Source organism: Heloderma suspectum, chromosome 4, assembly GCF_057233095.1.
Source record: "Heloderma suspectum isolate Gila_16-S chromosome 4, 16-S_ref, whole genome shotgun sequence".
Classification (NCBI taxonomy): domain Eukaryota; kingdom Metazoa; phylum Chordata; class Lepidosauria; order Squamata; family Helodermatidae; genus Heloderma; species Heloderma suspectum.
The window spans coordinates 234,344,786-234,368,755 of record NC_139461.1 but is presented as its reverse complement, the minus strand read 5'-3'; the positions used below and the strand labels follow the sequence as shown (position 1 = coordinate 234,368,755).

General features: G+C 45.1%; 1 protein-coding gene across 2 annotated transcripts in view; it reads right to left on the bottom strand.

Moving 5' to 3' along the window:
* BTBD19 (BTB domain containing 19) overlaps positions 1 to 23,970 on the bottom strand; it is a 121,193-nt gene that overhangs the window by 16,043 nt on the left and 81,180 nt on the right. Inside the window, exons 5-8 of one of the 2 annotated variants that reach the window (XM_084848283.1) lie at positions 13,328 to 13,396; positions 12,488 to 12,619; positions 8,087 to 8,212; positions 1,639 to 4,114 (exon numbers count right to left, since the gene is read on the bottom strand). In XM_084848283.1, the coding sequence (XP_084704409.1) occupies positions 3,965 to 4,114; positions 8,087 to 8,212; positions 12,488 to 12,619; positions 13,328 to 13,396 (477 nt within the window). In that variant the 3' untranslated portion in view covers positions 1,639 to 3,964. Of the gene's footprint in view, positions 1 to 1,638; positions 4,115 to 8,086; positions 8,213 to 12,487; positions 12,620 to 13,327; positions 13,397 to 23,970 lie in introns of those variants that run through there. The other variant, XM_084848284.1, reaches the window with a different exon arrangement.

Below are 23,970 nucleotides of genomic sequence, written 5' to 3'. Positions count from 1 at the left end.
ATAGGAGAAAACAGGGCTGACTTGTTCCATTGTAATATATGGATTAAGAAATATCGACAACACCTGAGGGATGGTTTAAGAATATCAACAATATCGGAGAATATTTGAGGACCTGCAAGATTTGTTTGAAGAGAAACATGGCTACACCGAGGAGAAGAAAGGGGGTTGCATCGCCATCCATTCCTCCCATACCACCTTTGTCAAAAGCTCTGAGAACAGAAGATATAGGGGAATTATTTACTTTGATAAAAACTTTATCTTTGCAATTTGCGGAGCAAGCCAAGAAGTTGCATTTAATCCAAAATTCCATCACCGCCCTGCAAGGAGCTGTGGATTTAATTAATGCTTCCTGGCAAAAAAGGGAGACAAAAGTTGACGAGCTACCAGATAGGCTCACAACAAATGAAATTATGACACAAGTTCTTTTCAAAAATATCTCTGCCAGAATTTTCAACTGGAGGCCTTCACACGCAGATCCAATGCACATATTATTGGGATTAAAAATCTGCCTACTGATGTAAATTTGCCTACCTTTGTGGACAAGCTTTTGCATGAGATACTCCTTGTGCCATCTAATTATTTACTTGATATTGAGCAGGCATTTCGTGTGCCAAATGCTAAAGGGGCTGATCATACAATTATAGTTCAATTTGCAAGAGTCTCCACAAAGAATTATATCCTGCGTTTGGCAAGAGAGGGTGGAAGTCTTTTTTGGAAACAAGATAAAGTTATGTTATTTCCAGATTACATCAAAGAGGTGGCGAATAAAAGAAAGCAATTAATCAAGGCGAAGAATATGGCAAAACAAATGAACATACAATATTATTGAAAATATCCTGCTACATTTTCCATTGTTTCTGAAGGTCAGATGAAGAAGTTCCTAAACCATGAAATGGCGGAGGCATGGCTGAATGTAAAAATGCGTGAAATTTCTGTTCCAGCCCCATGAACTGGAATTTTTAAAAAAAACTTTGTTAACTGTTTATGTTTAGTCTACATGATTCAGGCTAGGCCAGAAGATATCTGATTATACATATATTTGTTACTTTCTTTCATTTCCCCCCCTCTTTTTTATTTTTCTTTAAATTCTCTTTTTCCAAAATAGATATGATATGCTGTATTTAAATATATTGTTTGAGGGTGTATTGAACACACTCATATATATACCCAGTATAAATATATCACTGATTGTTGTAAGGTTGCTTTCAAACTTTATTATTATATAATATTATAATTTCATATATATTTTTAATCACGATTACTATTATTACCATTACTATAAGATTACTCAGTAAGATTTTTGGTTGGTTGAATTGTTAAGCGTTATTATTACTATTATATTTTAACTTAAGGGCAATATATGGTTACTGGGAATGAATTGTAGGCCTGCTTTCTTGATGTAATATTGATGATATGATAATGAAATGTAAGGTTGATGATTAAATTGTAATATTGCTAGTGACAGAGGTATAGAATGGTTTTTAAAATAGAATGGCATCTGAAGCCCGTGGGTATTGGAGTTTAAATTTAACCCTTTGAAAGAGGAGAGGGAAGAGGGGAGAGGAAAGAGGAAGATTGCTTGCTTGCTTGCTTGCTTTCTTCTCTTTACTTTACTTTTCCTTTCATTTTCTTTTTGTTACTGTTGTGTCCTCATAAGAATATTGCATTGTTGGGAAACTGTAGTTATTGATCAGGTCGTTGGTATTGTTTATTTCATTTATAAAGATAAAATAAATAAAAAGTATTTTCAGGATTACTCCATCAATATGAATTGAGGCTGTTTGAGTCCAATACAAATTTTCTATAATCCAGATCTCCTGACTATTGATATTGGTTTTTCTCAGTATGTTGATCAATTGCTCATGACGAACTTTATCAAATCACTTCTCATAAGTATATGTCTTTATTCATATCAAGACATCTTTGAATTAAGACATTAACCCCAAATAAAGCTCCTCTTGTTCCCATCCCACTTCTAAATCCAAACTTTTGCCACCTGCTAGGGAAAGAGTCATATATAGACTTGAATAAACTAGTGTATGCTGCTGAGCAATGGTTTGCCTTTTCTCTCTAGGTAACCCTAGCTCCTGTGCTTTGCCACAAGACTGACAAACCTGTATGAGTAGTATTCTGAGCTTTTGCAATCTGATCCTCTGGTAGTGGTGGTCTAACAGCATAAGAACAGCCCTGCTGGATCAGCCCAAAGGCCTACCCAGTCTTGCATTCTGTTCACACAGTGGCCATGCAGCTGCATGCAGGAAGCCCACAAGTAGGATGTGAGTGCAATAGCGCCCTCCCACTCCTATTCCCCAGCAACTGGTACGGAAAGGCATATGGTCTTGGATACTGGAGGTAGTACATAGCCATCATGACTAGTAGCCATTGATAGCCTTATCCTCCATGAATAAGCGGCACTGGGGTCTCAGAAGATTGGGTGGAGTGGCAGTTTTCAAGAGATATGCTGACTGCCAGAAAGGTAGTACATCCAGGTGTTAAGAAAACTCTCTTTCTGTGACAGCTGTTTGATGATAGTCCATAGGATTTGCTATGGCACACCTGTTTCTCTTCAGTGCCAGCACTAACTTCAATGCAAGAGCACCTCCCAGCCTCGTATTTCCAGGTCTTTCATCCAGTCCAGACACTTCAAAGCATGGAAAGACTGTTCCCAGCCCAAATCAACAAAATCCTCCTGCCCTGGGCCTTTTGTGATAAGCCCACAATCACTGGGAGACTGACTGGCAAACCAAGTGGGTCCTAGTCACAGCAGACCAAGTTCATTAGTCCTTACAAGTAGGTGCCTTTCTAGCATTTCAACCTGCAAATAATTCTTGTGGGGATTCATGCAGGAAGGGTGAGGGGTGCCACAAGACATAAAATACTGCATTGTTAATGTATCCAGCCCAAACGTTCTGCTCCAGTGTCTCAACCGTAAGTAAGTAAGTCCTATGAAGGAAGAGTGTTACCATGAAGCAGGCCAGGCAATGAGAGAGCAGCCTTCCCTATCCTGGTGCCCCCCTGATGTGTTGGACTACAACTGTCACATTCCCTTGGCCCCTTCCTTCCTCATGCACACACATGAGAGGCTTCAGTCTCACACCTTTAATTCACTATCAACAGGTTCGTTACAGATGCAAATCCTCGAAGACTCTCAGGCTACAAAGAAATACAGCTGCTTCGTTTATGAATGACAACAGGGGATCCAAATGGGAGCTACGATGTTGCCAGCAGTTTGAAACAAGAACTTGCTGGCTAGAATAACTTAGGGAGGGATGCCCCCTCCCTTCCAGTGATGCTCCCCTATGTCAACCCTCATGCGTTACCAACCAGGTCAACTGTCTGAGCTCCGCCTCTAACTTTTCCCTCTTCGCTCTGCACCGCAGTCTAGCATCCTTCAGGTCACACCCCGCACTCTCCTCCTCCTCCTGGGTTCTCATGGAGGAGGGAAGGGGGGGGGGCTTCAGGCCCAGCCATCTGTGTGTTAGCATCCTGAGAAGCATGCCTATCCAAATCTGAACTTGCTCGGGAAGATGCCTCCCCCAGTTCTGGCTGTTCCCCTTCTGAATCTGAACTGCATATGCTCAGAATCATCCTGACATCAACTTCCATCATCTCCAATGGCCATGCTGGCTGGGGGATGAAACCCAACACATCAGGAGGGCACCAGGGTGGGGAAGGCTGTCAGAAAGCCACCTGCCACCAGGGGCAGGAATGAGTTGGAAGAAACACCAGCAGATACAAGGAGTCAAAACGCAAAGCACTCGCTGCAGACCCAGCCAGGAACATGCCTATCTCTGATGGAATCCTGGCCTTTCTTGATCACACATTGTTCTTTCTGCCAACTGGGCTGTAGCTCAGGCTGCAGGCAGGATGCCCCTGAAGCATTCGAGCAAGGAGCAGCTGCCAGTTCCCAGTTGCCACACCCAAGCTGGCCAGGCCAGGCACACAGGCACTGCTTCCTTCTCATTTACAGAACACCATGTCCCTTGTGCTGCGGGTCCAGGTGGTGATGACGTTCCCGGGGCAGGGTGCCACGCCGACGGCGGCATGAGGAGGACCGTGTACCATGTCCCTTCCCTAGGGCATGCATCTTCCAGGCCTCAGCCAGACTCTCCACCTGGGCAGGGGCAGAAGCAAACACATTATATGCAGGCCAGTGCTGGGCAGGAACGACAGTGAGCAGGAACCAAACTCAAGTGAGGACATCAGGGTGCTGCCTAAGCAGGAATCGGGGAGGGCATGTCAAGACACAGATGGAAGACTTCTTCTTCTCTCTCTTCAGGGTCACTGGGCCCATCACCCGGATTGACACTAGCTAATAATGCTCTTCTTCAAAGAGCTCTCCACGTGCCCCCTTTACACCCCACAGCGTTGGGATTACTTATTTACATGGCACCTTCAGCTAAGGTTTGCAGTGTGGAGTGCTCCTCACCATTGCTCCAGCCAGTCAGCCAGCCGTGTTGCCTTTAGGACACTCCATTCCATCCCACCCATTTACCCCCTCCCACCAACAATCAGTCAGCATTCTGTGGACACTGGGCATGCTCAGTCCTCATTGAGCTGCTTTGGGGCGTGTCCTCCCCACCCCCAATATTTTATTTGTCTAAAGTTTTTTTTTATACTTCTGCAAACTTTGGGGTGCCCCCAAGCCTGCTGGGGGCACCCCAACCACTCCCAACCACTGATGCCGAAGAAGCTGAGGTTGATCGGTTCTATGAAGACCTACAACACCTTCTAGAACTAACACCAAAAAAAGATGTCCTCTTCATCATAGGGGACTGAAATGCTAAAGTAGGAAGTCAAGAAATCACCGGGATAACAGGCAAGCATGGTCTTGGTGCACAAAATGAAGCAGGACAAAGGCTAATAGAGTTTTGCCAAGAGAACACGCTGATCATAGCAAACACTCTTTTCCAACAGCACAAGAGACGACTCTACACATGGACATCACCAGATGGTCAATATCGAAATCAGATTGATTATGTCCTTTGTAGCCAAAGATGGAGAAGCTCCATACAGTCAGTCAAAACAAGACCTGGAGCTGACTGTGGCTCAGATCATGAGCTGCTTCTTGCAAAATTTCGGCTGAAATTGAAGAACGTAGGGAAAACCACTAAACCATTCAGGTATGACCTAAATCATATCCCTTATGAATACACAGTGGAGGTGAGGAATAGATTTCAGGGATTAGACCTGATAGACAGAGTGCCTGAGGAACTATGGATGGAGATCCGTAACACTGTTCAGGAGGCAGCAACGAAATCCATCCCAAAGAAAAAGAAATGCAAGAAAGCCAAGTGTCTGTCTGATGAGGCTTTACAAGTAGCTGAGGAAAGAAGGGAAGCAAAAAGCAAGGGAGAAAGGGGAAGATATATCCAACTGAATGCAGAGTTCCAGAGAATAGCAAGGAGAGACAAGAAGGCCTTCTTAAATGAACAATGCAAGGAAATCGAGGAAAACAACAGAATGGGAAAGACTAGAGATCTCTTCAAGAAAATTGGAGATCTCAAGGGAACATTTTGTGCAAAGACGGGCATGATAAAGGACAAAGAAGGCAGGGACCTCACAGAAGCAGATGAGATTAAGAAGAGGTGGAAAGAATACACAGAAGAACTATACAGGAAAGATCTTAATGTCCTTGATAGCCATGATAGTAATGTCCTTGATAGCCATGATAGTGCGGTCACTGAACTTGAGCTGGACATCCTCGAGAGTGAAGTCAAGTGGGCCTTAGGAAGCATTAGTAACAACAAAGCTAGCGGAGATGACAGTATTCCAGCTGAGCTATTTAAAATCCTAAAAGATGATGCTGTTAAAGTGCTGCATTCAATATGCCAACAAATTTGGAACACTCAGCAATGGCCGCAAGACTGGAAAAGGTCAGTTTACATTCCAATTCCAAAGAAGGGCAACGCCAAAGAGTGTTCAAACTACCGCACAATTGCGCTCATTTCACATGCCAGCAAGGTGATGCTCAAAATCCTACAAGCTAGGCTTCAGCAGTATGCGAACTGAGAACTACCAGAAGTACAAGCTGGGTTTCGAAGAGGCAGAGGAACTAGAGATCAAATCGCCAACATTCACTGCATCATGGAGAAAGCAAGAGAATTCCAGAAAAACGTCTATTTCTGCTTCATTGACTACGCTAAAGCCTTTGATTGTGTGGATCACAACAAACTGTGGCAAATTCTTAAAGTGATGGGAGTACCAGACCACCTTACCCGTCTCCTGAGAAACCTGTACGAGGGTCAAGAAGCAACAGTAAGAACCGGACATGAAACAACCGAGTGGTTCAAAATTGGGAAAGGAGTACGACAAGGCTGCATATTGTCACCCTGCTTATTTAACTTATATGCAGAGTACCTCATGAGAAATGCCGGGTTGGATGAATCAGAGGTCGGAATTAAGATTGCTGGGAGAATTATCAACAACCTCTGATATGCAGACGATACCACCCCAATGGCAGAAAGTGAAGAGGATCTGAAGAGCCTCTTGTTGAGGGTGAAAGAGGAGAGTGCAAAAGCTGGTTTGAAACTCAACATTAAAAAAACTAAGATCATGTCATCTGGCCCTATCACTTCCTGGCATATAGAAGGGGAAGAAATAGAAGCAGTGACAGATTTTACTTTCTTGGGCTCCAAGATCACCGCAGACGGTGACTGTAGCCATGAAATTAAAAGACGCTTGCTCCTTGGGAGGAAAGCTATGGCAAACCTAGACAGCATAGTAAGAAGCAGAGACATCACCTTGCCAACAAAGGTCCGTCTAATCAAAGCTATGGTTTTCCCATAGCTGTGAGAGCTGGACTATAAGGAAGGCTGAACGCCAAAGAATTGATGCTTTCGAACTGTGGTGCTGGAGAAGACTCTGACGAGTCCCCTGGACTGCAAGGAGGTCAAATCAGTCCATCCTAAAGGAAATCAACCCTGAGTGCTCATTGGAAGGACAGATACTGAAGCTGAAGCTCAAATATTTTGGCCACCTAATGCGAAGAGAAAACTCTCTGGAAAAGACCCTGATGCTGGGAAAGACTGAAGGCAAAAGGAGAAGGGGACGGCAGAGGATGAGATGGCTAGATAGCATCACCGATGCAATGAATATGAACTTGAGCACGCTCCAGGAGAGAGTGCAGGACAGGAAGGCCTGGCGTGCTATGGTCCATGGGGTCACGAAGAGTCGGACACGACTGAACAACAACAACAACAACAAGCCTGCTACTTCCCTCTTGTGATTGGATGGTGCCATTTTGGCTACATAAGAATCCATGTTGGGAGGATTATGTTGCTGTTATTATACAGCAGCCTTCATCAACCTGACACCCTCCAGGTGTGTGAGACTACAACTCCCATAATTCCCAGCCAGCATGGCCATTGGGAGCCAGGTTGGGGAAGGCTGCTATATAGGATTACATTTTTATCGTGCCCTTCCTTCAAGGAGCTCCAGGTAGCACACATGGCTTCACTCCTATTTATCCTCGCAACAGCCACATCAGGCAGGTTAGAGATGGTGACCAACGCAAAGTCACCCAGTGACCTTCATGGCTGAATGGGTATTTGTACCTAGTCTAAATCTAACATCCTCCTGTTAGTATTGCCAGCTACCCCTGTTGATTTTATTGAAATATTTATTGTTTTATTGTGGTTTTATTATTGTATTGATTTGTTTTAGTGTATGCTGTTTTAAATCCTGTGAACTGCTTTGGGATTTTTTTTTTAATGAAAAGCAGCGTAAACATTTTCATTGATGCATTCATAAATAAATAAATAAAGGAAGGAAGGAAGACTATCCACATCAGATAGATCACCAGTGGTAACAGGACTATAACAGGCAAACAAGTGTGGAAGGCACCCCAAGGTATCTCCTGATGGATGTCTTGGGATAGAACATTCCATAAAGTGGGTGCCACTACAGGAAAGGCCTTGCTCTGTGTCATTCATGCCATCTCATTAAATGGAAGAATATGGAACAAATCAGACCCCTAAGGACAGTCAAGGAACATATGAACCATGCAAGTTGAACGGGGATGCACAAAGCCATAAGCACATGCAAAAGCCACATAGCTATTACTGAGGCCGGTAGCCTCTCTCACCGGAATCATCTGGTCCTTTCTGTTCTCCTCCTCCAGAACGGTCAGCTCACTTGGGGAGAGCAGAGCCAGGCGCAGCTGTGGCACAACTGCCCCCGCCACATCACGTACAGACCTACCCAGCACAGCCTGCAAGAAGTGAGCACAGGGTTAGCCCAGGGTAAGGGAGAGGGGCTGATATGGCTCTGTGGAAGCATTCATGCCACGAGCTGTCCTAACTCTGGACCATGGTGATGCTGCATAAGCTATGAGGAAAGGGAAGGGGATAACTTTCAATTCCAGGGAGTCGATCACCATCACCAAACCATGGGAGATGTGGGATGTTAAGAACAGGTATATGGACCCAGAATCCCTGGAATGCAGTCCTGCTCTTCTCCTAAGCAATTGTATACTCTTGCTATTGAGTAGAAATAGGGGAAAGTCATAAATATGAAGGGCCCACCAGTGGGGATATGTTTGTCTTCTGCATGTGGCTTGTCTCTCTTTCTCAACAAATCCAGAGCGACATGCTTTGCTGGCAGATTTCTGATGTGCACCTGCTCTCTGCTTGGGACACAGTGCAGTCTGAATTGTTCAAGCTGTTCGATCTTAAACAAAGTTACTAAACGAGAATATTGTAGTGGGCCTGGCTCACTCGGTGTGGAATACTGCACCTGTGCCTGATCGGCTGGGTTAAAAGCTAAGATTATATCTTGAAGCCAAGGCCTGGCTGTGGCAGTTAACTGAAGGAGGTTGCTGGTAAGCTGGGCAGGAAGAGGAGGAGGGGAAGACACAGAGAGAGAGAGAGAGAGACAACACCAATACAGTGGGGAATCCTGTACGTAACTATATATAAATATCTGTTATTAATGTGAAATGTTTTGTTGATCCCAATTTCCCTCCCCTGCCCGCGCAACAATACTCGAAACCTGAGAAAACACTTAGAAAGGTGGAAGATACTACCTTTGGCCAGCGGTTGGACTACAGAAACTTTAGTTCCTTACAGCTCTTAGGCTGCAATCCTATACCCACTTACTAGGAATAAGCTGCATTGCACTCAAGGGGGCTAACTTCTGAGAAGACATGTATAGGATTGCACTGTTAGATGCCATCAATTTGACAGAATGGGAGATGGATGTAGCCAAGTCTTAAGCAGCCTGAAGATGCTGACAGGCTACTTGGAGGGATGAGATCAACCACCCGCTCTTTAGATCCTTACCCATCCTGGCTTTTGAAATTGGCCAGGTCTGGGCTATTTAGAAGAACCAACTGTTGTAAATGCCTTGCTAAGGGATGGTGTGGTCCCAACGATTTAGAAGGAGGCAGTGATTAAACCACTTTTGAAAAAGCCATTTTTAGATCCCACAGCTTTGGAAACCTAGCACCCAGTTTCTAATCCACCGCTTTTAAGCAAGATCCTGGTGCAAATGGTGTCTTGTCAGCTCCAACCAGTCCTGGAGATCACTGTTTATTTATATCCATTAGATCCTTTCAGTCTGCGTTTGGGATGGAACAGTCTTGATGGATGACTTACGTTGGGGAATAGATGGGTGGAGTGCAACCCTGCTGGTTCTCCTGGACCTCTCAGATGCTTTTGATACCATCAACCATGGTATCCTCCTGATCATATATCCAGGTTGGGGCTTGGCAGCATTGTGTTGCAGTGGCTCTGGTCCTACTTGGTGGTACTGGGGATCTTTGTCCCACTCCTTGGCTATTGGAGTGCCTCAAGGCCCCATCTTGTCCCCCATGAAACCACTGGGTGAAATCATCTGGAGGTTTGGGCTTGTCAGGGCTGGGCTGTGGACACTGTCTGGAGTGAGTAAGGAACTGGGAATCAAGATCAAATCCTGACCAATCGGGGTCAGAGGGCAAATGAGAAGGCAGGACTGGAGAACAAGCCAGGAGTCAGGACCAAGGAGTAATCAGGTTCAGAGGGCACGCCATGAGTTAGGACCAAAAAGCAGGATCAGAAACAGAAGACACACCAGAGCTCCAGTGAGACAGGAAGCCCTCTTATACCTCTTCCTGCCCAGGACAAGTCAATAGCCACCCTGGGCAGAGTCAGTCCAGAGACACAGCTGTAGTGACACAGCTTGCTACATGGGGCAGTGGTCAGCAACTACTGACAGTGCTGAGGTGTCCTCCTCAGCACGCAGAGGGCAATGCAGCCCCACCTCTCTTTCCCACTTTCTAATCCCAAGGGGGTGGTAAAAACCCGGAACAGGTGTCTGGGGGCAGTTCTGGGATGGATGAGGACGAACAAACTGAAAATTAATCCAGAGAAGTTGGAAGTTTTGTGGGTCGGGAAATCTGCTAATCTGAATGGTGGTATACAATTGGTCCTGACAGCGTTGCACTCCCCCAAAGGGTCAAGTACACAGTTTAGGAGCAGTTCTGGACATGGCGCTCTCTATTGAGGTACAGGTGTCATCGGTGATCAGGAGTACTTTTACCATCTTAGGCAAATTTGCCAGTTATAGCCTTAAAAACGTAAGAAGAGCCATGCTGGATCAGGCTAAGGGTCCATCTAGTCCAGCATTCTGTTCACATAGTGGCTGACCAGCTGTCGATGGGAAACCCAGAAGCAGGACATGGGTGTAACCACCCTCCCACCCATGTCCCATGGCAGCTGGTATACATAGGCTGGCTTACTGCCTTTGATACTGGAGGGAACAGAGAGCATCAGGACTAGTAGCCACTGACTAGTAGCCAGGGGTAATAGCCTTATCTAGAGGGCATATCTCACCTCAGTGACACATCTTTTGGTTACAACAAGGCTAGATTACTGTAATGCTCTCTATGTGGGGCTGCCCTTGAAGATGGTTCATAAACTTCAATTGGTGCAGAATGTGTCAGCAAGAATGGTTTAATGAGCTAGGTGTTCTGATCACATTATATTCCATCTGTGCCAGCTAAGGTAGCTGCCTATTTGTTTCCAAGCCCAATTTAAGGCACTGATATTAACCTTTAAAGCCCTAAATAGTTTGGAATCAGGCTGTCAGGAGCGCCCTAGCTGCCTCTTGCAGTCCCCTCCGATAGCCAACTCAGGACACCGATGACAAGGATTCTTTCCAAGGCTTTATTCTTTTATTACTTTATGACTCTTTCAGATACTAATCACTAGCGACTAAGCAAGGAACTGCACTGGGGATAGATAGCAGAGTAGCCTAAGCTCCAGGTAAGGCAGTTGGTCCCCGTTTGAAGGAGAACTGCGGGAAGACCGTGAACTTATGGGCTAGGGAGAGATCCTCCCACTTTCCCTTGGGTCCTCGGAATGCAACTGTTGTTTTAGCGCCAAACGAGCGGAGTGTCTCCTTTCGGCGCCCTCCATCTGTCATCACTCCCTGCGTCTGCGCCAAGTGTCCAGCAAGCCTCCCTCCAGCGCTCTCTCACTGCCAGGGTCACTATCTATCCCAGGAATGCTGGCAGGAGGAATCTCTGCCAGCTGCTCTGCTTATGAGAGATGAGCGAGCTCCTCTCCCACGGATTGCTGTTCTTCCTTAGAATCAGAACTGCTCTGAGGCTCTATGGGCTCAGTTTCCACCCTGACACAGGCTATGTGATGGACCACCTCACTCATATGTACCTTCCTGAGGCTTAAGATCAGCATCTGAGGCCCTGCTCTCTGGTCCATCAGCAGGAGCTGCTAGGCTGGTGAGTACCAGGGAAGGGGCCTTTTCTGTGGTGGCTCCACATCTCTGGAATACCCTCCCCAGGGAAATATGGTTGCCCCCACTCCTTGTTAGCCTTTAGGCAGGCTTTAAAGACCTTCTTATTCCAGTTGGCTTTTGACGAGTCCCCTGGACTGCAAGGAGGTCAAATCAGTCCGTCCTAAAGGAAATCAACCCTGAGTACTCATTGGAAGGACAGATACCGAAGCTGAAGCTCAAGTATTTTGGCCACCTAATGCGAAGAGAAAACTCTCTGGAAAAGACCTTGATGTTGGGAAAGACTGAAGGCAAAAGGAGAAGGGGACGGCAGAGGATGAGATGGCTAGATAGCATCATGGATGCAATGAATATGAACTTGAGCACGCTCCGGGAGAGAGCGCAGGACAGGAAGGCCTGGCGTGCTATGGTCCATGGGGTCACGAAGAGTCGGACACGACTGAACAACAACAATTGATTTATCCACTGGTGCTATTTTTTATTTGATTATTTTATCTGATTTACTTATATACTGTTGGTATTTTAATTATTTTTATGTTGTTGATGTAATATTATATTGTTTTGTCACTAGCTATTGTAAACTGCTTTGGGAGGATAATTTATCCTGAATCTATTTTAAAGATCTATTAAATAAAATAAATATAAAAATAAATTACTGCTCTATGAGTCTCACAAGAGAACTCCATAAGTGGAATTTTAAATCCCTGCGGCATTTTCTACCCCCACCCCTGCCCACACACACACGAGCACTTACAGATCCAACATGAGCCCACTCTCGGACGGAGTGGATCAGCTTCACCTCATCAATGGCCAAGCAGTTGCTTTGCAAGATAGTTTGCATTGCCAGCTCTGACAATTCCAGGAAACCACGTGTTTGCACCACCTCCTGTGGGAGAAAACAGATGCTGCTTTTCTGTGGGATGGAGAAAATGCCTATGTCATTAAAGGGAGTAAGGAGCCCATGATATGTCCACAGAGAATTCAGGATTTAGGCAGTTTGGTCTGTGGGTGGGATATTTCATTAAAGTCCCCACCATGACAAAGCACCAACACCACTACTAGACACCCCCCGCTGCCCCCAGGCATCATTCCCTATTGCACCATGAGACCTGGAACCTCTTTGGGTGAGATTCTATCTATCTATCTATCTATCTATCTATCTATCTATCTATCTATCTATCTATCTAATCATCGCATTTCTATACCTCCCCATAGCCAAAGCTCTCTGGATGACAAAATCTAGAGGATGGGTGGTGTTCTGTTCCCTAAATAACCAAACCATCTTGCTGCCAGCATGGCTCCAGGACATGGTCTGATAGCACATGATACAGCAACTTTGCTGACATTAAGCAGGTCTGATCAGTGCTTGGTAGGGAGACTGCCTGGAAGCCCTATATATGTCACCTTGAATTCCATAATGATAATATAAATTACCATTACAGCACCATAAACAAATATGGTCTTGGAGGGAGGAGGGCCACACTGGTTTAACATGAGACCTGACCCATTCAGCAGTGGCTGCAGTTAGGATGGTGGATGCCTGGCTTGGTCTGCCATTTGCATTGGGGAACCTCTGGACCGATCCTGTGCTTACCTGAGTGCAGTTCTCGATGAAAGCGAGACAGTGCATCTGCAAATCTACTTGCCCATATGCCACTGCTGCCTGTCATAAAGAAAGTGAGAACAAAAATTGATAAAAGGCTGTGCATGAAGACAGCAGAGTTAGGACTGATTGGAAGGGCATCAGTAAAACTGAGGAGAAGCTGCTGGAGCCTGGGTACAGGAGGAATGGAAAAGGATCATGGGTTGAGACTGGCAGAGTTGGCTGCAGTTTGCTTTGCATTTTTGGGAGGGCTGGATTTGGCCCACAGGCCAGAGGTGGGAAACCTCAGGCCCGAGGGCCAAATCCAGCCCTCCTGGGATCCAAATCTGGTCTTTCTGGGTTACATAGATGGCCATGCCCCCTTCCCCTGGCCCAACCCTCTTTCCCCCAACTACCGATCATTTGGTAGTTTCCTAGCTTTTATGCAGTGTTTTCAAGATTCTAAATGGTTGAAATGCCTCTCATAAGGCTTAGTTACTGACAGTGAGAGCTTTCAACTACAATATGCTGGTATTTTTGACCCCCCTGCTTTTTTGCTTTCAATCCCATCCCCTTTGCCTTTAGCCCCACCCACCACTGGCATTTAGTATATATGTATGTATGTATGTATGTATGTATGATTATTATTATTATTATTATTTATTTGTATCCCGCCCTATATCATTAAGATCGCAGGGCAGCGTACAGATAAAGTCAATTTAAAGAGTATAAAACTATAAATAATTTTAATACCTAAAAGCATATTAAACCATTAAACAAGCTAGTACCGATTAGAAAATCTAAAACAATAAAACTGTTAAAACAGTGCATAACTTTAGGGGATTCAATTAGCCCACAAAGGCTTTGGTGAAAAGCCATGTGGCCCCCCAAGAGCCTCTCCAAAACGGAATTCAGCCTATAGGCTGAAAGAGGTTCCCCACCCCTGCTTTAAACATAGCAACCCCAAGACATGCCATCAAAAGTCCTTCTCACTCCCCCAGTGGTGATATTGATGTAAACTGGGGGTCTAGAGAAAGCCTCTACAAGCAGTGAATCCTTTCCCAGGATCAAATACGAGCTGGTCTGTTCTGAAAACAGGAGGCTCCTTCTAGAAAGGAAGGAGCTGGGACTCAAGGGCCAGTACACATGCCCATTCTGTACAAGACTGGGCCCTTTTTCTATTCCTACCTGCACTGCACCATGCTTCTGGTGACCCAACAGTCTGAAATTACTCATTACAAACACAAAACATGATTTGCCTTCCACCACAAGCCTTTTCTATATTGTGGCTTGAGTAAAGGAGTGCAAAATGGCCATTTGTGTTTATGATGAATTATCCAGACAACAGCCAGTCCACCAAAAGCATGATGCAATTTGGGCAAAAAATGTAGCTGACCATCCAAAGAGTTGACCTTCCCTTAGCTCTGGTAGGCTGTAGGGTGCAGCTAGTGTTCTGGAGTGGAAACTTTTCAACTGCTATATTTTTCCATGAACATTTTCCATTTCTAAAAATGCATTGTTCTGTTCAGTTAGTTAGCAACAAAACAAACTTATGGAACAGTTTCAAAGTTGCACTTAACTTTTAAAGATGATTATACCTAGGAAACATCTATATAATCAACATCAGTTTTGGCATGCTAAATTAGTATGCTAAGGATTTTGGTGCATTCTTTTTTAATGTAAATAATATCAGGAACTCATGTACTAACTGTACTTTCTTATATACTTACAAGTAATCCAAGAAACGTGGAAAGCTTTGCTTGGAAATTGTTTTTTAAACAAGGCTCTGATCTTCTATGCTTATTTCTAACTAAACATGCATAAGATTTCACTCCAAACCACATTGGGATGCAATCCTTTACTGAGGATTTGCTGGTTCAGCAACAATAAGATATGGCAGATGGCCTGCTACACTGCCAGAGTACTAGGTATGCCGCTGTGACACCAGATACGCTGTTGCAATAAAAGATGCGGTAGCACAACCCCCTAGATACCACTCTGTCAGCATTCTGCTACTGCTGGAGAAAATATGCTCCAAGAATGACCAAAACAGGGCAGAACTTCCCATACACATTTAATTGGCCACTACTAGAATCAGATGCAGTACCAGATAGTTGATAGACAGACAGACAGACAGACAGACAGACAGATCTAATCCAAGATGGCAGTTTTTATGCTCCAGATGATCCTTTTCCTTCTGAACAGAACTTATACCAAATAAACAAAGGAATGCCTACCAACACTGGATAACACAAGCTACTGAAAGAAACCATTCAACCCCACAAGGACAGTAGGTCTTTGCCTATCCTTGTTCAGGGTGTGTCTGCTAGCAGAAAGTAAACTACTTGCCATAGTGCAATGGGATTAGTTACCCTCTAGTAGCCTTTATTAAGCACTCCATTGAACTCACAATCAGTATGGGTGAGGCAGTCTTCCCCAACCTGGTGCCCTCTAGATGTGTTGGATGACAATTCCATCATCCCCAAAGAGCATGGTCATTGGGTGTGCTGGCTAGGGATGATGGGAATTATAGTCCAACACAATTGGACTACAGTTGGACTGGGGCAAAGAATGAAAAAAGAGTGGATTTTTTCACCTTTTAAATTCATGTTATGGGTAAAGTGGGAATTGTAATCCTTATCAGCAGTTAGGAGAGACGGAGAGACGGGGAGAGAGAGAGAGAGAGAGAAACGCTGCACCTGAGGTCTCTTCCCTTGCTAATCTCACCTGTCTTCTTCATAAAGTCTACTTAAACACAATGTATGATGTGATATTATCAACAGATGTAATGTAAATATGGTTTAAAACTCAGGCCTATTTCTGAATTAATGTTGGCTGCAACAAGATCATGTTTTGCTTCACACATGAACACGCTTGAAAGGTCAAACAAGGCTGTCTCTAAAACATAACTTGCAAATGTCACCCCAAGCAGATCAAGAAATGCATCTGTGGGATCTGCCCTTCATATCACTACCTGCAAATCTAAATGGTAACTATCTAATCTAGTTCCTACAGAGTAATAGAAACATCTGTGGATTCAATGCTGAGGTCATTCTGAGGGCATAAATACAGGGAGGGGAGAAGAATGAACAAGGCATCAGTCCCCATATGAAGTGATGATGTCTTACCCTGCTCACTCTATAGCATCCCATGGGGATAGAACCACTAACTGTTCTGTCAGACACATCCCAGGCTCAGTGGGCACAAGCTACAGGTGGGAGCTAGGAGGAGTAAAACGTGCAGCCAGCAAGAAATAAACAATTTCTGTTGCAGTGTGAATGTCTGAAAACAATGTGATTGTGGCAAACCACATTATCTTGCCAGTTGCTTGCAGGATACACCAGCCCCGCCATATGGCCAAGCACACAGCTCAAAAGTAACGATTCCAATAACGGCACCAAATGACCACAGTAAACAGCAAACATCAGTCAACCCACATGTGAACACAGTAGTATCTTTGTTTTTCCAACATTATCAGCCCCAGTAAGACAGAGAATAGCTTCCAGCCCTCCCAACCCAGCCTCCAATGATTCCTGAAGTGGGAGAATCCTAACACACAGCTAGCCCAGTACATACTCCATCAGTGAATCTCATGTCTCCTACAGGGATGGCTCCCTGTCTCACTTAGGAACTGCCAGGAACTATACTTGGCAGATATGGAATTATTTGCCCTCAAGAGCACAAATAGGCCATGCCCTTCATTTCATAGAATCATAGAATAGTAGGGTTGGAAGGGGCCTACAAGGCCATCGAGTCCAACCCCTGCTCAATGCAGGAATCCAAGTCAGAGCATCCCTGACAGATGGCTGTCCAGCCTCGTCTTGAACGCCTCCAGTGTGTGAGAGCCCACCACCTCCCTAGGAAATTGGTTCCACTGTCATATTGCTCTAACAGACAGGAAGTTTTTCCCGATGTTCAGCCAGAATCTGGCTTCCATAGCTTGAGCCCATTATTCCATGTCCTGCATTCTGGGATGATGGAGAAGAGATCCTGGCCTTCCTCTCTGTGACAACCTTTCAAGTACTTGAAGAGCGCTATCATATCTCCCCTCAGGCTTCTCTTCTCAAGGCTAAACATGCCCAGTTCTTTCAGTCTCTCTCCATAGGGCTTTGTTTCCAGTCCCCGGATCATCTTTGTTGCCCTCCTCTGAACCCTCTCCAGCTTGTCTGCATCCTTCTTAAAGTGCGATGCCCAGAACTGGACACAGTACTCCAGATGAGGCCTAACAAGTGTTGAGTAGAGGGGAACTAGTACTTCCCAGGATTTGGAAGCTATGCTTCTATTAATGCAGCCCAAAAGAGCATTGGCCTTTTTTGCAGCCACATCACATTGTTGGCTCATATTCAGCTTGTGATCTACAACAATTCCAAGATCCTTCTCGCTTGTAGTGTTGTTGAGCCATGTATCCCCCATCTTGTAACTGTGCATTTGGTTTCCTTTTCCTAGGTGCAGAACTTGGCATTTATCCCTATTAAATTTCATTCTGTTGTTTTTAGCCCAGTGCTCCAATCTATCAAGATCACTTTGAATTTTGTTTCTGTCTTCCAAGGTATTCGCTATTTATTGTATTAAAATATGCTTTGTTTCCCCCACTGATCATCCGAAGCTGGACAGAGATCAACGGACGCAGGTATTTCTATCTTCTACCAAATTTGACAGCATGATTCATTCCAGATTTAGTGATTCTTATATTCATTCGATTCTTTTAAATAGAACATTGGCTCTTCCAGTGAGGATGCCTATTTGAAGAACTCAGGCGTAAAAGCCTGTGGACACAATCCCAGAAGAGCCACATAGGGGCAGGAATTGAAACAGGGTGCAGCTGAAGGAGGCCAGGGCTGGGGAACAGGATGAAGGGGGTGTCAGGGTGGAAACTGAGCCCATAGGGCCCCAGAGCAGTTCTGATTCTGAGGAGGAACAGCAATCCGTGGGAGAGGAGCTTGCTCATCTCTCACAAGCACAGCAGCTGGCAGCGATTCCTCCTGCCAGCATTCCTGGGATAGATAGTGACCCTGGCAGTGAGAGACCGCTGGAGGGGGCTTGCTGGATGCTCGGCGCAGATGCAGGGAGCGACGAAAGATGGAGGGCGCCGAAAGGAGACACTCCGCTCGTTTGGCGCTCAAACAACGGTCGTGTCCCGAGGACCCAAGGGAAAGAGGGAGGATCTCTCCATAGCCCATAAGTTCAGAGTCTTCCCGTGGTTCCCCTTCAAACAGGGACCAACTGCCTTACCTGGAGCTTAGGCTACTCTGCTATCTTTCCCCAGTGCTGTTCCTTGCTTAGTCGTTAGTGATTAGTATCTGTAAGAGTCATAAAGTAATAAAGGAATAAAGCCTCGGAAAGAAACCTTGTTGTCTGTGTCCTGAGTTGGCTATTGGAGGGGACTGCAAGAGGCAGCTAGGGCACTCCTGACAGCAGGATTGGCAGAGCTGTATCCTGAAAGCTGGCATCATGGGGCACAAATCTCTTGTCCAGCTGTCTGTGAAGAATTTGGATGGTTGGCTTCAGAAGGTGGTGCTTGGGGAATATTGCTTGGCCCCATGGATTCTCCAGTATGGGGTTCCACAGGGGTCAGTTCTGTCCTCCATGCTATTTAACATCTACATGAAACTGTTGAGTGTGGTCATCTGGAGTTTTGGGGTGCATTGACATCAGTACACTGATGACTCGCAGCTCTATTTCTCCTTTTCATCTTCTTCAGGTGAGCCTGTGGATGTGCTAAATCGGTGCCTGGCTGCGACAAGGGACTGGGCTAATAAACTGAAACTCAATCGAGACAAGACTAAGATGCTGTTGCTGGGTAGTTCTTCTGATCGGCTGGAGGATGTTCAACCTCTTCTCAATGGGGTTGCACTCCCCCTGAACGAGCAGGTTCGTAGCCTGGGGGTTGTATTTGAGCCATCTTTGTCACTTGAGGCTCAGGTGGCCTCAGTGACACAGAGTGCCTTCTACCAACTTTAGTTGGTGGCCCAGCTACACCCCTATCTCAACAGGGATAACCTGGCTTCAGTTATCTATGCTCTGGTAATCTCCAGGTTAGATTACTGCAATGAACTCTATGTGGGGCTACCTTTGAAAATGGTTCAGAAGCTGCAGCTCCTGCAAAATGCAGTGGCCAGATTGATAACAGGGACCAGAAGGTCCAAACATATAAGACCAACTCTGGCCCACTTGCACTGGCTGCCTGCATATTTCCAAGCCTGATTCAAGGTGCTGGTTTTAACCTATAAAGCTTTACACGGCTTGGGACCACAATACCTGATGAAGCGCCTCTCCTGACACAAACCTACCTGTACACTATGCTCAACATCTAAGGCCTTCCTCCAGCTGCCTACACCAAGGGAAACTCGGATGTTGGCGACAAGAGAGAGGGCCTTCTCGGTGATGGCCCACAAATTATGGAATGATCTCCCCGACAAGGCCTGCCTGGCACCAACATTGTTATCTTTTTGGCACCAGGTTAAGACCTTTCTCTTCTCCCAGGCATTTGGCAGCATATGATACATTTTAATCAATCCTGGAATGTCTTATGGTTATGGTTGTTTGCTTATGAGATGGTTTGTTTGAAGTTGTTTTAGATATATGTTTCTTTTGTGTATATTGTCTGTTCATGTGTTTTTTATGCAAATGGTTTTTAATCTCTGTATACTGTATTTTTAATGTTTTTAATCTTTGTAAAACGCCGAGAGAGCTTTGGCTATTGGGCAGTATAGAAATAATAATAATAATAATAATAATAATAATAATAATAATAATACTTTAACTGTGTGCCCCAGTCCCCCATCTGTTGTCAATTCATGATTAAGGGGGCTCTATAGCAGTCACTGACTAACGCTTGGTTGTCCGACCAGTGACACACTCTCTGTGCATACTGTGGGTTTAATTCAGCCTAGAGAGACATGGAGCAAGGGAGATTATCCCGCATGGGCCATGGCAGCTCTCTTCCTTAGTCCAGTCTGATAGGCTTTGTTTCTCACCACTGCCCTAGATAGCTACAGCTGCCAACTTGAAGAGAGAAGGGTGGGATGGGGGAGACTTAGGGGTCCTGCTATGACCTCGGGAACAGCTAAAGTCATGAGAGAAGACAGGGCATAGGAAATTTCCCTTTTCCTTTATAAACCAGGAGCCATCCACCCTGCTGTCAGGAAGCACACAGGTTTCCACAGTCAGCAGCAGAATCAGTCTCACTGACCTGATTCAGCTGTAATGCTAAGCCACTTCGGGTTAATTAACCTATGGGGCTTTGTGGTCTGTGCCGGCTGTCATTTTGAATATGTAAGCCACAGTGTGCATGTGCCATGGCTTGTCATGTTGTGCGAACTTGGGCAGCACTGGTTATGTGAAGGTTAAACAACCCTCGGCTAATCCTGGAACAACCCATGTTCCCCTTCCCCAAGACAGAGGCCCTGATACAAGAAGTCCCAATAAGGGATTAAGGCGATAATGCCCTAAATGACTTGGGATACTTGAAGGACTACCTCCTCCCACATGAGCCTGCTCAGCCACTGTGTTAATTATCTGAGGACTTGCTCCACGTCCACTCCAGTTGCCATCAGAGGATGTTTAACTGGGACTTGGGGCAGGGTCTTTTTGGTTGCAGCACCCACATTGTGGAACTCCTTCCCTCACAAGTTTGATTGGCCCACTCCCTTATGTTTTTAAGGTGGTCTGTAAAAACATTTTTATTTTGCCAGGCATTTTGGTCTGCCCTGAATTTACTTCTTGCTGTTTGATTGTGCTTTAACTGATTCTGATTCAATGCTCTCTAGTTTTATCTATCTGTAGTTTTTGTAATTTGTACATTTTTATGACTGTAAGTTGCCTTGGGCAAAAGGCAGAGTATAAATTATTTTGTTAAATAAATGAAATGAAATGTTCCCACACTGTCAGACATTGATGGGTTGTTGCTGCAGTAATGGTGATGGGGGCGGGGGGGATAAAGGGGAACCCATTCCTGAATGTGTGGGAGAAGGTTAACCTCACAGACAGATATGGGGGCATTTAGCATACATCATAATGCTGACGACACTCTGGTAAACTGGGTTGGCCCTGGCCACAAAGTTCATCAGCTGTGCTTTCCCCTTCACCCTGTTCGGTTTGCAGCAAAACAGGAAGAGGGAGGGAGCATCTTTGAGCCCACAGCTCTGTTTGTAACCATTGCTTTCACTCCCTGGCCCAGGAGTACTCATTTTAATCTCTCATCCACCCACGTTGCCCTAAGAGAGTGGGAATAAGTGGTGAAACTAACCTGCGCATGTGTGTAGACGAGGTTCCACAGCTAACACCTTCTATGTGACGCAGCTGTAGATATTTATCACTTATTTTTTGGATCTAAATTCCTCTTGATGTGCACTGTGATGGAGAAAAGAATGACTAGGGTACTGGTGCCTCATGTACTTTTTATCACTTTAACGATTAATCAGCGGAGGCTGGTGGCTCCGATGTCAGTGGGGCAATGAATCAGCTCCGGGTTTCAGTCAGAACCAGTCAGAACTCTAAAGGAGCTATCCAAGGTGCAAAGCTAGTGAAAACTCTGTCCAGGGTGTGAAGCCAGTCAGAACTCTATCCAAGGAGCTATTCAAGGTGCAAAGCCAGTCAGAACCAGTCATTGCGAAGCACCTGGGATAGTTCCTTTAGCATTCTGACTCTTCTTTTTCAGTATATTTTGGTATGCTTTTAATTAATGTTATTGTGTTTGGGAAATTGTAAGCTCCCCTGGGTGGGTGGGGAGGGGTATAAGTCTCTACAATAAATGAATACATAAATAAAGGTGTGTCGTTAAGTCGTGTCCGACTCTTCGTGACCCCATGGACCATAGCACGCCAGGCCTTCCTGTCCTCCGCTCTCTCCTGGAGCGTGCTCAAGTTCATATTCATTGCATCGGTGATGCTATCTAGCCATCTCATCCTCTGTTGTCCCCTTCTCCTTTTGCCTTCCATCTTTCCCAGCATCAGGGTCTTTTCCAGGGAGTTTTCTCTTCGCATTAGGTGGCCAAAATATTTGAGCTTCAGTTTCAGGATCTGTCCTTCCAATGAGCACTCAGGGTTGATTTCCTTCAGGATTGACTGATTTGACCTCCTTGCAGTCCAGGGGACTCGTCAGAGTCTTCTCCAGCACGACAGTTCGAAAGCATCAGTTCTTCGGCACTCAGCCTTCCTTATAGTCCAGCTCTCACAGCCATACATTACTAATGGGAAAACCATAGCTTCGATTAGACGGACCTTTGTCGGCAAGGTGATGTCTCTGCTTCTTACTATGCTGTCTAGGTTTGCCATAGCTTTCCTCCCAAGGAGCAAGCGTCTTTTAATTTCATGGCTACAGTCACTGTCTGCGGTGATCTTGGAGCCCAAGAAAATAACATCTGTCACTGCTTCCATTTCTTCCCCTTCTATATGCCAGGAAGTGATGGGGCCAGATGCCATGATCTTCGTTTTTTTAATGTTGAGTTTCAAACCAGCTGTTGCACTCTCCACTTTCACCCTCAACAAGAGGCTCTTTAGATCCTCTTCGTTTTCTGCCATTAGGGTGGTATCGTCTGCATATCTGAGGTTGTTGATAATTCTCCCAGCAATCTTAATTCCGACTTGTGATTCATCCAACCTGACGTTTTTCATGATGTACTCTGCATATAAGTTAAATAAGCAGGGCGACAATATGCAGCCTTGTCGTGCTCCTTTTCAATTTTAAACCAATCGGTTGTTCCATGTCTGGTTCTTACTGTTGCTTCTTGACCCACGTACAGGTTTCTCAGGAGACAGGTAAGGTGGTCTAGTACTCCCATATCTTTAAGAATTTGCTACAGTTTGTTGTGATCCACACAATCAAAGGCTTTAGCGTAGTCAATGAAGCAGAAATAAACTTTTTTCTGGAATTCTTTTGCTTTCTCCATGATCTAGCGAATGTTGGCGATTTGATCTCTAGTTCCTCTGCCTCTTCGAAACCCAGCTTGTACTTCCGGTAGTTCTCGGTTCACATACTGCTGAAGCCTAGCTTGTAGGATTTTGAGCATCACCTTGCTGGCATGTGAAATGAGAGCAATTGTACGGTAGTTTGAACACTCTTTGGCATTGCCCTTCTTTGGAATTGGAATGTAAACTGACCTTTTCCAGTCTTGTGGCCACTGTTGAGAGTTCCAAATTTGTTGGCATATTGAGTGCAGCACTTTAACAGCATCATCTTTTAGGATTTTAAATAGCTCAGCTGGAATACTGTCATCTCCGCTAGCTTTGTTGTTACTAATGCTTCCTAAGGCCCACTTGACTTCACTCTCTAGCATGTCCGGCTCAAGTTCAGTGACCGCACTATCATGGCTATCAGGGACATTAAGATCTTTCCTGTATAGTTCTTCTGTGTATTCTTTCCACCTCTTCTTAATCTCATCTGCTTCTGTTAGGTCCCTGCCTTCTTTGTCCTTGATCATACCTGTCTTTGCACAAAATGTTCCCTTGAGATCTCCGATTTTCTTGAAAAGATCTCTAGTCTTTCCCATTCTAGTGTTTGCCTCGATTTCTTTGCATTGTTCATTTAAGAAGGCCTTCTTGTCTCTCCTTGCTATTCTCTGGAACTCTGCATTCAGTTGGGTATATCTTCCCCTTTCTCCCTTGCTTTTCGCTTCCCTTCTTTCCTCAGCTACTTGTCAAGCCTCCTCAGACAGA